Here is a 14,964-nt window from a genome sequence, read left to right as displayed (position 1 = left end):
ACATTTCATTCATCTTTCTTAAAATTTTCCATTTGGAGACTCCCTGGGTACTTAATCTTCCATCCTGCTGGAAGGGGAAGCTATTTCGTTATTTTACATGCCATTTATTCACTCTTCTCAAACCTTTCCTCCATATTGTATATAACATTTTTTTTTTTGGACTGTAATGCACCTACAGAAAAAAGGCACAAAATGCACAGGCACAAGCTGCACAGCTTAATAATTCATCACAAATCAAACATTCATGTAACCACCACCCAGAAATCTGAAAGAAATATAACATTGCCACCATCTTTGAACACTGTATGAAGATTTCACGTAGTCTATTCTTTTGTGACTGGCGTTTGACACTCAGCATTATGTTTGAGGTTCATCCATGCTTTGTATAACTATTGTTTGTGCATTTTTGTTTCTATGTAATATTCCACTTATATCATATTATATTATAATATATAATAATTATATTTATATATATATTAATATATATAATAATAATATTATAATTAGGTTTTTCCCTCTGCTTTTGATGGACATTTGGGTTGTCACTTTTTGGCTATCACAAATAATGCAGCTATATACATACTTGTACATGCCTCCTAAGCTTCCAGTCTTCACTAGAATTGGCCTTCTTTACCAATATCTTAAAGCAGAAATTTTTTTATTTTATTTTTTAAGTTTGGTCTTGTTTCTCATCTTTTGGGGGATTGGTCTGCAGTTACTAGAAGTGGAAGTGCTGTTTTATTATAAGCTCTTAAAGTATTTTCTTAGCTGAATCACTGTACTGTACACCAGAAGTTAACACAACATTGTAAATCAACTATCCTTCAATTAAAAAATGAATTAAAAGCAAAAAATAAAACCATCAACGCATTCCAAGGCAAAATAAATAAATAAATAAAATATTTTATTTTTGAGTATGTAAACAACATAACAATAACTACATTATTTTTAATAAACTTTATTAAAGCAGTTTTAAATAGCAAAATTGAGCAGAATTAACTACAATTTTTACAGTGAAAAATATCTCTGAGATTTGCACTCAAGTGAAAAACAGCTTTTTTTTTTTTTAATAATGTACCTTTTAGTTCTTTGAATGAAAACATAATTTTTCTCAGAGGGTAAATACAATTTTGTGTGTCTTGATTATGAAATAATGTTAAGGAAAAAATATTTTCCTTTTTTTCCCCCACAGTGTTAATAATCATCACCTTTAATGACAATCATTCTGTTGAATTTTCCTCTTTGTTAAATATTTTGCTTGTTCATAGTTGTTCTGATAAAGACATTATTCTATGTGTAGCACTCCCCCCCCTTTTTTTTAATATATTGTATACTACATGCTGAAACCCTAAAAGTTAAGATTTGGGATCAGGGATTATAAATAAATTCATCGTCCTTGAAACATATTTCCAAATAGCTTTCCAGTGGAGCTGTACCAATGTATGTTGCTATTAGAGACGTATGAGAATTGTCTTAATAATTACTCAACAATATTGAGTAATGGTCTTGTTTTTGTTGTTGTTGCTAAAGTAATTGTGTTGCATTTCTTTGATAATTTTGTAGCATTTTTCGTATATTTGTTTATAAACTGTATTTCCCTCCTATATGAATTGTTTACTCCTCTTACCTCATTGAATTTCTTTTTTTGTTAATGTTTTTCTGATTATGAAGCATAATACTTGTTTGTTCATTTTAGAAAATATAAATGATAGAGAAAAGTATAAACAGCACATTTAGTTACAGAATACTGATTTGAATAGGAAATACTTTGAATAATTTGTAGTAAATATTAAGGTAACTCTTTAGAAATTTAGTATGCTGTAATGTTTTCCTCTCATTCTACAGATGAACATTATTTTTTAAATATCTTCAAGATTAGTTGCGTATGTCATATCAGTAAAATGTGATCAAATTGACAGATTCTGTGAGAGTTCTGTTCTCCTACCTCCCGAGTCTCGTACATGTCCTTTTTTTGTAGGGATTTACTGACTGTGCTTTTCACATCATTCAGAAGCAAACATTCATCCTTAAACTTGTAAAAATTCTTGTGAAATCCAAAGGAAGAGGAATGTTCAGTAACTGAATCTTTTCAAACCTACAGTCTGATTTTCCTGTTACTTTCCTTTCATTCCTGTGCTTTTGCGTAAGTTGTTAATTCTCACAACTAAGTTAAATGTTGTTAATGTAAAGCTGAAAGGAGGCCCAAAGCAGAGTTGAGCAAACTGGTATTTTGTAGAGCTGACTCTTAGTCACTTTGTGTGCAGTCTTTAAATCACTTTTAGATGTAACCAGCTGGTCATTTTAGCTGGAGGGACCTCTTCACCAGAGAACCCCCTGTGATGGTAACCTACTCTTAGGCTGATTAACCAAAACTTTTCACTCACAGGTGATGCAACTTAAATTGGATGGAGGCAGCAACAACTATTAAAGAATAAAAGCTTAGAATATTAGCCTGGCTTACTTAGCAGGAGTGCTTTCTTGAAACCCTTTAGCTTGTCAGATCAGATCAGGCGTGAAATAGTATCAGTGGATGGGCAGATTTGAGTTCTGACAAGCCTCCCACTGCCTTTGCCCCAGGCTATAAATATTCATGTATTTGGTTGTAGCTCATTTCTGTAGAAGGGAAACTTTGTTCTTAATTATCTGTACCACTGAATGTCATTTAACTCCAGGAAAGTTGTGTTGTGAGGGTAGAGAAGATACTAGAATGGAAATGAATTTTGGCATTTTAGAGTGAGAGCCTCTGATACCTGCCGTTTGAAGTTCCATATCTTGCAGCGTTTCAATATGTGAAGTTTTTAATGTGGTTGAAAATATAAAATGAATTGGAAAGAGAAGAACCCCTAAAATCTGGGGGTTTTTTCCCAGAAATTGTATCTACTGTTTTACTTCCATATCATGTACTTTAGAAAATGTATAAAAATAGAAAATTTTAAAGGATGAGATTTTAAACTAGAAATAGAAGTTTTAATACTTTCTTCCAACATCCTAGCAGATCATCTTCCGTGTTCCCCACTTGGGAGACTTCTGGCTTCACTCATGCATGGCTATTATATCAAAGAAGATTCTTTACTATTTGACCTTTTTATCTTTCCCCGAATTCCTGGTTTTTGGCAGTTTGTTGGCCTGTGGTAGCCACACTTGTCAGAACATTACAAACAGGCAAGATTGAGATGGAGAATCTGTTCCATGTCTGGTTTGTAGTACGTCCAGGTGTGCGTGTGGATGGGGTTGTCTAGAACTCTGTGCCTTTCCCCCAAACTACCAGGTTCTTAAAGGTGACTGATGCTCAGATTAGCCCTCAAATATCTGTATAACCTGTCGTGCTCATCAGTTGGTACTGGAACAAAGAGTTACTGTCAGTGATAGTGGTTTGCAAGGCAGTTGTGCTCAGAATTCTTGACTCTGGGTGTTCCCCTTGCTACAACTATAATATGGGGAAGGGAGCTTTTCCCTCTGCAGGCCCCTGGCATTGTGTCCCAGAGACTGGGCATGGAAATAGGAGGAGGAGGGCTTAGCTGTGGGAAGCATGTGGGACTCCTGGCAGTGATGATGGAGAAAAAGGTGTTGAGGTGTGTTGACCAGTCCTGGAGCAGGAAGAGGAGGGGGCTTTGCAGTTGGGCCAGTGCTAAGGGTCCTAAAGAGGGAAGGGAGGTTACTGAAGAAGCATGCCTCCCCATTTTTTAATCTCCAAACACTGGCTCCCAGCTGAGAAGAGGAGCTAGAGGAGAGCAGATTTTCTCTGTCTTCTGCCTGCTGGACCTACTTAATTAGAGGCTGCACCTTTGACGCTGAACAGGAGAGACCTCAGGAGAAAGGAGCTGAGTGAGAATCGTGCTGGGGTACCTATGAGGGAGTAAAGTCATCCTAAGAATCTGCAGGAGCAAGGGAAGGAAGAGAGAGGGGAGGGGAGGCCCCAGCTGCTCTGTGACTGAGAAGCTTTCTTGCCACAGAAGTGGCTCATGCTGCACACCGCCCAGGCTGTCCTTGTCACTGTGGGATCATCCCAAGAGTACAGTTTGTTGCCTTCTTTGGTTGTTGCAGGGTGAAGGGCCTTGCTAGTTAACATTTGTAAATCTGGGTGGTGATAGATCTGTACGTGTTATCTTGTTCTCCATATCCTTACTTTTGAAGAATTTCATAGTAGTGATGTAAAGACCAAGGCTGTGAGTTTGGTACGAACAGAGTCTGTTCTTAAGCAAACAGGGTGTGTTCCTTCAGCCTTACGTCAACTGAGCATCCCCCAAATCGTCATAGGGATAAAAAAATTATTAATGAATTAACAAAAGATCTTCTGTGTTTCATTTATTTATTAGCTCTCTTAGAAAACTATTTTGAGTTGTGAATGTAAATAAACTTTTTGCCACCCCTTACTTGTTACAGTTTTCCTGACAAACAGTAGATAACGTCTTCTCAATTCTCCAGTTCCATATAGTTTACCCAGTAGGAATTTCAATGACTTCATTACATTGATACCCAACCAGTAGAAAAACTTCAGAGGAGTTTACATTCATCAGTATGTTTATTGCTTTTTAAATTAGCAAGTGAAAATAGAAATGCAGCGTGGCTGTCTTCGTTTGTCGGTCTGTCTGTTTCATGCTTCTGGTCTGCAGGCGTTTCAGTTCCTTGCTAGGTCAGTTATAATCTGTGACTGGAGACTTTTTTTCAAACATTATGTTTGAATCAATGGGCAAATGTGGGATTTAGGAGCAGTATGAAAGTAACATCATTTATTTTTGCAGACTTTGTAATTTTCTTCTGGAAAATCCAGATTATCCAAAGAGAGAAGATAGAGTCATTATCGACCCCAGTAGCAGCCTGCTTTCCAGCCAAGATGAGACCAAGGCAAGTGGTGCTCTTGTTCTGCAGTGTCTACCTGGAAATGCTCTGCTTTTTTCATCATTTTTAGCAGGGTCAAGTGCTTTGGCAGGACACTTTTTTTAAGACTATGCAGGAAAATAAGATTTCAGAATATACAGTTCAGTGGAATTTCCAGTCTGAGCCTCTTTGAATCCTGTATTTGACTTCTTTCATGGTAACTATCTTCCTTCTCCACAAAGAATTAAACAAATCCTCTTTAATCCTACAAATCAGGTTCCTAAGATGAAACAGGAATTGGCCAGAATTCTTTGTGTCTAAATTTAGTTTTTTAACATTTTATTATGAAAATTTTCAAACATACAATAAAGTCAAAAGAATTTTCCATTACCTATATAATCAGCAGTACTATTAAAAGTTAATATTTTACTATGTCCATTTTGTCACAAATCTGTCCCTCTGTCCATCAGCACCTTCCTCTTATATTTTATTTCATTAAAATGCACTTCAAGTAAATTGCAAAAACATTAATACACTGCCCCGTAAATACTTTAACATGCATATTATTGCCCAGAGTTTAATATCTGTTTATAGTTTTTCTTTTAGTGTAAGATTTTTATACAGTGCATACACCTATGTAACCAAATCCTGTATCAAGATATAAACAGTTTGGTTTTTAAAAATCTTAATCATTGTCTTCATTTGTGATCCAAACTAGCATTTAGTGTGGTTCACGGTTGAAGGAAAGTATAGTTCAGAACTGCTTCGGTGGGATCTGTTGTGGGATCCTTCCCGTGAATTCTTTTTGACTATTTATGTACAGGCATTGCTTGTTTTATTGTGCTTTGTAGGTGTTACAGGGTTTTTAAAAATATATAAATTGAAGGATTTTTTTGTGGCAACCCTGCATCAACCAGGTCTATCAGTGCTGTTTTTCCAGCAGTATTTGCTCACTTCATGTCTCTGTGTCACATTTTGGTAACTCTCACAGTATGTCAGACTTTTTCATTATTACTATATTTGTTATGGTGATCTGTGATCAGTGACCTTTGTGGTTACTTATTGCAAAAAGATTGGCTTGCTGAAAGCTCAGATGATGGTTAGCATTTTTTAGCAATAAAGTATTTCTTAACTGAGGTGTATATATATTGGTTTTTTTAGACATAGGGTATTGCACACTTAGTAGACTACAGTATGTTACAGAATTATATAAACATAACTTTAACTTTTCTATGCACCAGGAAACCAAAAAATTTGACTCACTTTATTGTGGCTTTAACTTTATTGCAGTGGTCTGGAACCAGACTCACAGTATCTCTGAAGTATGCTTGTTTTCTGTAGCTGAAAAAAAATTTTGTGTAAAGAAAATGGTTAAAAGATGGGGTTCAAATCCACAGCTATACTCTATCACAGTTCCAACTAGTAAAACTAGTCTTCAGACTCCAGACAGCTTGTTTAATTTCTCTGAATCACCATTTCTTTATCTCTATTCAGGGCTGGTATCTTCCTTAAGAGTAATTATGAGTACAAGTCAGATTGTTCTATTCTGTAAAAAGTGATTCTTCAAATGATTTCCCTGTCATGGGAAATGCACCGTCTGGCCCCTAATGTTGTGCTTCTCTCTCGTTTCAGATGCCAAAAATAGACTTTTTTGACTATTCTAAATTGACTCCTCTTGATCAGCGCTGCTTCATCCAAGCTGCTGACCTCCTGATGGCCGACTTCAAAATGCTCAGCAGTCAGGACATCAAGTGGGCCCTGCATGAGCTCAAAGGACACTATGCAATCACCCGAAAGGTGCTCTACTTGGTCTTCCTGGTGGGGTCACACCTCTTGACTGTTTCCCATGATGACAGTGAAGACTTCAGCTTGTGGAAATTGGGATGGTTTATGATGGCGAAGAGCTAAGGAGTTTGTCAGGGTGAAGATAAATAGACAAGGGTATTTGCTGATCAGGAAGAACTGAATGAAGAGAAATACAGATTAGAAGCAGGGAGTTTCTGGTTTGACCATAAAAACATGGAGGCTAATGAATTTCACCATGGAATGCTGGATGACTGGAGTGTAAAAGATGTGTTCCAGTGCTGCTCCTCCCTGATTTGCTTTCTGACTTGGGTCTGGTCACACAGTCCTCCCCCAGATAGCTCAGTTACTAGTTACATGAGGTGTAGAGTCTGTGAAGGGTCCAGGAACCCAGTGCTGCCCAAGGAGTGGTGATTTTCCTCAGAAGAGAGCAGGCAGCTACTAAAAACTCTCAGGGTTTTGTTTTGTTTTGTTTTTTCCTTCTGGGCCCTAAATAAGATTTTATTTAAGAGCCTCTGTTCCAAGGCTTAGAAGGCTGCTGGTCACTAGTGGGTAACGGACATGCCTCATTTAGTGAAGACCGCCGTGTGGTACCTCTTGTCATGGTGGTCAGCCAGGACAGAAGGGTGAGCACTAATGGGCCCTTAGGTTGTTCCTCTTCCTCTCCCCTACCTTTAAGTCTGTTTCTCCTGCTGAAGTTCTGGGGATTCTCAGCAAAAAGTGTGCTTTTCTTTCCAGAAGGCAAGCAAATGTGAAGTTACTTTAATGATTAAAACACCCACTGGGTCTTAACCTGAAGGAAGGTGACTGTGCTGAGTCTAGGCCCTACCACTTTAGATTGCAAAGATCCAGGTAACTGTCATCAAACTCCTAACTGTAGGTTCATTTTAGGTAAAATTACTCTGAAGGAAACCGAGTTAGTGCCATCTATTTCTGAATCTCATACCTCATGCTAAATAGGGAATGCCTGTACTGTCATTGAAAAATGAATGACCTCTTGCCCCACCCAGTAATAATCTTGAGAAAGAAAGGCCTCTTTCATCATTAGGCACTGCCTGGCATCTTAACTGATCTTGTGGTGTCTTATACCTTTTCTGAGCTCCCAGGGAGCCTAGATGGAAAGTAAAAGGGCAGCAACAGCAGGCACCTCCTGGGCCTGGGGGCCAGTTGGTCCTCATTAGTGATGTCCCAGTCACCATCCTGAGGTCAGTAAGAGAAACCTCACTAGCAGATGCTTCTCCCCACCGAAGGTCTGATCCCCCCTCAGCCCACTAGGTTTTGGAAAGGAGGTTGTAGGGTTTCACTTCTTGTGGCTCAGTTCTTTCTTGTTCAAATCTTCCTTATCCTTTTCCTCGTTTTTCTGGCCCTTTATATTTTTTATGGTGTCTGCTTGTTTTGATAGGTAAGTTTAAAATTTACAGAATTTTGAAAAGAGGTGTGTTGGACTGTTTGAATGAATGTAAGATGTCTAAGGGGAAATAATGTTTGGCAGAAGCTAAAATCTGATGTGCTCAATTAGAACTAGAATCACCCCCTGCTGTATGCTCATGGTACACAAGGGTTCTGTCTTGTGGAAAGTGATGCTCACATGGACAGGAATGTAGAAAACACACCCAGAGATGCTTCCTAATACAGCAATAGCATGGCTTCCCTGTGCCACTCTTCAAGCATGGTGATGGCTTAGGGACTATGAAGACGCAATCAGTTTTCCCTGGGTTTCTCTCTCTCTCTTTTTTTTTTTCCTTCACTTTTTACTATAAACATCAAATATGTATAGAAGTAGAGGTGGTGTTGTAGCCAGCCCCTGCTTAGTCACTCAGCTTTAGTTGCTCCTGCCCAGTCTTGTTTCATTTCCACCCCTCCCCACTTCTCCCTCCCAGACTGTTTTTGAAGTAAATTCCAAGCATCATTTCATTTTTTTCATCCAGAAGTATTTCAGTGTTTGTCTTTAAAAGATAAAGACAAAGATAAAATAATTAAAAGCATAATCAAAATACCATTATCATACCTTAAAAATAACATCATTAGATATCCAATCAGTGTTCAGATTTCTCTGAATATGTCAGAAATCTTTAAGCAGCTTGTTTGGTCATAGCGAGTTCCAAGTAAAAGCTGTTTAGCGCAGTGGGTTGCTGTATTACTTAGGTCTCTTAATCTGTAAGCTCGCTCTCTTTCCTCTCTCTCTATTTTTCCTTATTGCTGATTTGTTTTAAAAAAAAATTTGTTTATCTTACAGGTTTTCTTTCACAGACTAGATTTTGCTGGCTGCACCCTTGCAGTGAAATTAAACAACTCCTCTGTCCCCTGTATCTCCTATAAATTGATGATTAGATCTAGAATCTTGATCAAACTCAGGTTTGATTTTTTTTTCCCTCTCTTGAATTTTATTTCTAGTTCTGCCACATGTTGGTCTGTGACTTTGAGCAACTGTCTTAAACTTACAGAACTTCAGTTTTCTGCTAGTAGTGGGTGTCTTAGATGGCTAATGTGAGAATTAGATGTGATAGTACGCAGCAAGCCTGTTACACAGTGCCTCACGTATATCAGGTTTCAGTAACAAGTTCCCGTCCCTTTACAGTTCTCTCTGTGTGCTGCAGAATAATTTTCAAATCTTTTTACTTAAAAATTGCTCAGTGCTGTCTTCAGAGTCCATCTTTAGTGTACTGTTACATGGGCACAAGAGGCTTGCGTGAATCGGCCTGCTTAGGTCTGCAGCACTGAACTCATGCTAGAGAGGCCACTCTGGTTTGTTCCCAGCCTGTGCTGTGGAAGCCCGGAGCGCAGGAGATGTGTGTGCCCTTGAGGATATTTTAGCTCAACTCTTTTTATGGGTGTATGCTGCTGGTAGGCTTCTTGGAGACCCCAGTGCAGCTGCAGTAATATTTCTTCTGGTTGTAAAGCTCTGTAGGGACAGAAGTACGATCAGCACTTAAGTGTTTTTAATGAATAACTTCTAAACTGGAGGGAACAGGTCATCCTTGAAACAATAGGAACTACTTCTTAAAATGAATGTTTATTTTTCATCAAAGTTATTCACTTCCATAGTTGAAAAAAATCAAATAGTGCTAAAATGCTTCCTTATAATTTTGTAAATGTCAGGCTGGAGCCCTCTCCTTCAGCCTCTTCCTCTCCTCTCTGGAGGTAGCTTTCAACTCTTTTATCTGTTTTTTTTCTGGTATTTACTTCCACATTTATGAACATATTATGCTTGATTCATTTGTTATAGAAATTATTTTAGTTTTATGGTAGTTGGAGGTTCTAGGTCTCACACACACCCTCATCTTTTCAATATACAGTTTTGTTAAATCTGTTTTTAGAATTTTCATCATTATGACTATGGAAATACTCGCTGCTAGGGCAGGTAATGTACTATGATAATATTTCCTCTGTTAAGTTTTCTGTTTTCCTTAAATTGAGGTAAAATGAATTGCCTTTGTTTTTTTATTTGCTTTTTTGTTTTGCTTTTTTGACTCTGTGGCTAACACCCAACAACTTTAAAGTTGTTCTCATTACAGTTTTGTTTATTGCCAAACCTGTCAAATCTGTTTTGTTTTTCTTTTTTACCCAGAGCCCTCCTTCCTCTTCCAGTCTGTTCTGTTTTTTTTAGTTGAATTATGGTTGATATATAATATTATGTAAGTTATAGATGTATATTATAGTGGTTCACAATTTTTAAAGATTATACTCCATTTATAGTTATTATAAAATATTGGCTATATTCCCTGTGTTGTACAGTATATCCTTGTAGCTTATTTTATACCTAATAGTTTGTACCTCTTACTCTCCTACCCCTCTATTGCCCCTGCCCCCTTCCCTTTCCCCACTGGTAACCACTAGTTTGTTCTCTGTATCTGTGAGTCTGCTTTTTTGTTATATTCACTAGTTTGATGTATTCTTTTTAGATTCCGTATGTATGGTAAAATGATGCCATATAGTATTTGTCTTTCTCTGACTTATTTCACTTAGCATAATACCCTCCAAGTGTACCTAAGCTGTTGCAAATGGCAAGATTTCATTTTTATGGCTGAGTAGTATTCCACACCTTCTTTATCCATTCATTTGTTGAGGGACTCCAGTCTGTTCTGATTGTTTTCCACACCTACTGTGTGGCTGTTGTCTTGGGAATTCCCTTTTCCTTTTGACAGAGATTGATCTTCTGTGTTCTAGACCCTGACAATTTTCCTGTGTCTTCCTTTACACACTCATACTCAGCTAATGTTTCCACGAGATTGAAAATTATTTCCCCTCCTAATTTTCTCAGTAATTCTGCCACAGGTATGACTACCTCTTTCTTTTAGTTAGTTGAATGCCTGCCACAGGTCACACATTGAGAATGTCACAGTGGACAGTACAAGGTCCCTTCCCTCATGGAGCTTAATGCTAGTGGACAGAGCCATCTTCTTTAACCCCTCCCTTATCTTCTGCTCTCTGATGTGATCATTTTGAGGGTCTCCACCACCTGGGCTTCCTAGATTTCTCCCTCTGTGTACTTGAATGGTCACCTCTGTTTCCATGCAGGTGATGTATCCCTGTCTCTGGACCTGACCTTTCCACCAGGCTCCACAGAGGAGTCTGCCCACTCCTCAGCTTTTACATCATCAAATGCCCATTGTCATGTTTTGCGGTCATCCCTTAAAGGAATTTTGACTGTTGTCACACGTGGCCTAAAAATCTTACCAGACTGTATCCTTGATTCTCAGAACTAATACCTTGGATGGTTTGATATGTGATTGTGAGCAGGCTGAAAGGAGAAGTGCCAGAAAAAAACAGAAGGAAAAATTGTTCTTCATTATCTGTTGTTCTGAGTTCTTCCTGGTAGGTTTTTGGAGTACTTAACTTTGTGGTAATTACTGGCTAGACCCTGAGGACACTGGCATCTGTAGAATACAAATTAGCTTCCTTTCCAAAGAGCTTTCAGTCTGTTTGAGGAGATTAAAGTTAAAAAAAGAGGCTAAAACAGTATATTGAGTGTTACAAAAGGGTGTGAATAAAAGTACATTAGAGCACTAGGAAAGAAATGGAGATATCATTTGAACAGGGTCTTAAGGATGCTTTCACTAGAGAAACAGTATGTGCAAAAGCTAAAGGTAAGAAAAAGTGTGGTGCCTTTGAGGTGTGTGGGCTGAATTACAACCAGCAGGTCTCGAAAGGAGGAAACTCTGATTCTGTAATTTGTCTGCTTAACTAGATCTTTAGGATTGATTGTTAATGTAACCATTAAAGTAAGATTTTTGGAGGCTCCTTAATTTTTAGGCCACATTTTAAGATACAGCTTCCTGACAAGTACAAGTTTGTGTTCATATATATGGGATTTTTCCCTGCCAGAAACAGTATTCAAATGAGACCAAGGTAATGACCCCATTTCTCCCAGTCAGGAGCCTCTGTGTTTTATGCAGTGTGGTGTGGTTAAAACCCAGAGGACTACCTACCAGTTAGGAGCTCTGAGTTCACATTTCAGTTATTAGTTGCTGATAAATGACGGCTACCATTTAATTACCTCATTTATAAATGCAAATCATAATAACTTGTCCTGACTCCTTTCCTGGGTTTTTGCAGGTAGCCCTGGCTCAAGGGTGGGGTACCTTTAGGTAAAACTTGGTATAAATTAGTCTTGCAGTGGAGTACAAACACGTGACTGTAAGATTAGTGCCTAAGGGTTCGTGAGGAACACCTCAGGCAGTGGGGAATTCCAGAAAGAAGAAACAGAAAACAAGGGACGAGGCACTGCAGCTGTGGAGGATGTTATTCAGGGATATAAAAAGGTAGCAAGATGAATTTTACTGTCAGCCGGCTTTTGATGGGGTTTCACTGAGTCTGAGGACAAGGTGATGTCAAAGAGAGGCGCTTTACTTCAGAGACTGGCTTGAGTTCCTGTCCTAACTTTAATTAAGTTTTGACTGGGGGCAAGTTCCTTCTCCTCTCTAAGTCTTGCTTCCCTTTACTATAAAGTGAATAATACCTCCCTCAGAAAATTGTGAGAATTAAATAAGTAAGGAATTGAAAAGTCCACATGTAGTGGACGCATAGGAGGCGCATCCAGCAAATGGAATTCCCTTCTGATTCCCAGACTTAACAAGCTTTGAAAAGCAAGGAAGGTAGGAGGTATATTTGCAGAGGATGATCCTTTCCTCATCTGTAGGTAAATTACTCATTTTCTTTTGTTACCATTTTACCGCAGGAGTACACAGCTGTTTAAGACAAACCAATCCAGAATGTGATTTATTAGCAGCATTGCTGTAACACATACACATCCCTGTGACCTTTTATTTACCAAACAAGTATTAAATGCAAACCATGCAAGTTGCTGAGGAGACACCCTGAGCTACAGTAACATTCCCTGTCCTCTCCAGGCTCACAGTCTAGTGGAGAAAATAACATGAATCTGATCAAACAAATAAGAATATAATTATAAGTGCGATAAATACTTTGGAAGAAAAATGCAAGGGGCTTTGAAAGAGTACAACAGGAGGACCTCCCTGAGCAAGTGACATTTAATCACAAACCGAAGTGCTGCATAAGTAGGAGTTTAGCACGTGGGGGTGTGGAAGACGGGGGTGTCATTCCTGGGATAAGGAATCCTGGAGAGGAGCTACTTTGGAGGAAAGGATCATGAATTCTATTTGGGAAACGTTGAATTGCCAGCGTGCTGTACGGGTCCTGTGAGACATCCAAGTAAAAACAATTCACTGGGTGGCTGAATGGACAAAAAAGGTGGGAAATACGGACTGGAGAAGGGATTTTCAGGCAGTGAGGAAGGAGGAAGTCAGGAGAGTGAGCAGTTGGCTTCATTAGTACTGCTGAGAGATCCAGTGAGATGAGCACTTAAGGAAGGTGTTGGAGTCAGCCCCGTGTTAGGGAGATCAGGGAGTAGAAGGGTGAGGTAGAGGCCAGGGTGGTGGGAGTTGGAAACTCAAGGGAGGTGAGGTGATGGAATAATGTACACGTGGCTCTTTTTGGTACGTTTCACTACAAAGAGGAGGAAGAAGGAAAGGAGATGCTGGTAACTGGAAGGCGAAAGAGGTCAGTGGAGGAAAGGTCTTTTTTTAAGATTGCAAAGATTTGAGCATCTTTTAACGCCTGTTGGAAAGATCTAAAAAGGGAAGAAGCTAAAGGTATAGAAGAAAAGGAAGTATTGCTGGCATAAGAATTTTGTGCTCCCATGTGCAATACAAAGTGGGGATGTGGGTGTGAGCAGAGAGAATGTGGGGGAATTGGAGGGGGAGTGTTGATCAGAGAAACAGCATGTAAGACACTGCCTGTAAAACACAGCTTATAGCCATTTGTTCCGTAATTTAACCTTTGCTTATTCAGGGGCAGCTTCAATAGCTGTTTGTTTTCTTATGTACCCCTTTAATTTGTCAGTAAGCATTTTGGTTCTGCCATTATAGCAGTTGGTGAAAGAGAAAATGAGCACGATGAAATGCTCCCTGCTTATTTTGTCACTGCTTTTTCTGGCAGGCCATGTAGGGAAGATGGCTGACTGGGAGTGATGACAAATTTGGGGATTGCCTATGTTTCACCTGTTCTTGTGTCCCATTTACAGTGGTAACCTTTCCCTTTCTCAATTTTTAGGCCTTTTCTGACGCCATTAAAAAATGGCAGGAGCTATCACCAGAAACCAGTGGAAAAAGAAAAAAGAGAAAAGAAATGAATCAGTATTCCTACATAGATTTCAAATTTGAACAAGGTAATGGCCAACTGTGAGTGTTGCTGATGGCGTGTGAAGCTCCTGTGTAGAGCTGTCCCCTCCTGTGCAGCCTGTAAGGGACATCGTGGTGCAGCTGCTTAGAAATACCCTGTCACAGCAGTCTGAGGAGTGGCACTAACATGACTTCTTTGATGACACATCAGTGTTTTTAGAAGGTGGCTGCAGCTGTTGTCTTCTTTCTGTTTAGGATACACCATGACAGGAAAATTGTATGTAGTGTTAGAGATTCATGTGTGGAAAAGTGGGGACATTCTTAAGCTTGGGGGGAAAATGTGTCTTGAAGACTTGATGAGAATTAACCTTATTACTACATCGTAAAAACCATGTAGACCAGTGATTGATTGCTTACTGCAGAGAAGTCACTTAACCACCTGAGAGATTAACTTCTGCACAGAAGAAAACCCAAACAGCTTTTAAATTGCCACTTAAACTGTTTATATTTAAAATTCTGTTATTCATATTGATGAAATAACTGCTGAAAGCTCTTTCAAAGATGTTAAAGTCTAACCTGCCCCCAAAAGGTAAACTGCCTGAATTTTGCAGCAAATTTGATCTTCGTTGCTTATGTCCAAGAAAGAGTCTACTTCAACTTATCCTGTAGGTTATGTCATGAATAAGAATTTTTCCATTTTCTT

The 14,964-nt window shown here is 38.8% G+C and overlaps 1 protein-coding gene across 2 annotated transcripts in view; it reads left to right on the top strand.

Annotated features, from left to right (window-relative positions):
- The window catches only part of RNF216 (ring finger protein 216), a 135,095-nt gene that overhangs the window by 23,798 nt on the left and 96,333 nt on the right, over window positions 1-14,964 (top strand). For both annotated transcript variants that reach the window (XM_032459982.1, XM_032459981.1), the window contains exons 6-8: window positions 4,743-4,845; window positions 6,451-6,615; window positions 14,194-14,308. In XM_032459982.1, the coding sequence (XP_032315873.1) occupies window positions 4,743-4,845; window positions 6,451-6,615; window positions 14,194-14,308 (383 nt within the window). The remainder of the gene's footprint in view (window positions 1-4,742; window positions 4,846-6,450; window positions 6,616-14,193; window positions 14,309-14,964) is intronic.

Source organism: Camelus ferus, chromosome 18, assembly GCF_009834535.1.
Source record: "Camelus ferus isolate YT-003-E chromosome 18, BCGSAC_Cfer_1.0, whole genome shotgun sequence".
Lineage (NCBI taxonomy): Eukaryota > Metazoa > Chordata > Mammalia > Artiodactyla > Camelidae > Camelus > Camelus ferus.
This window is presented reverse-complemented; position numbering and strand designations above follow the sequence as displayed.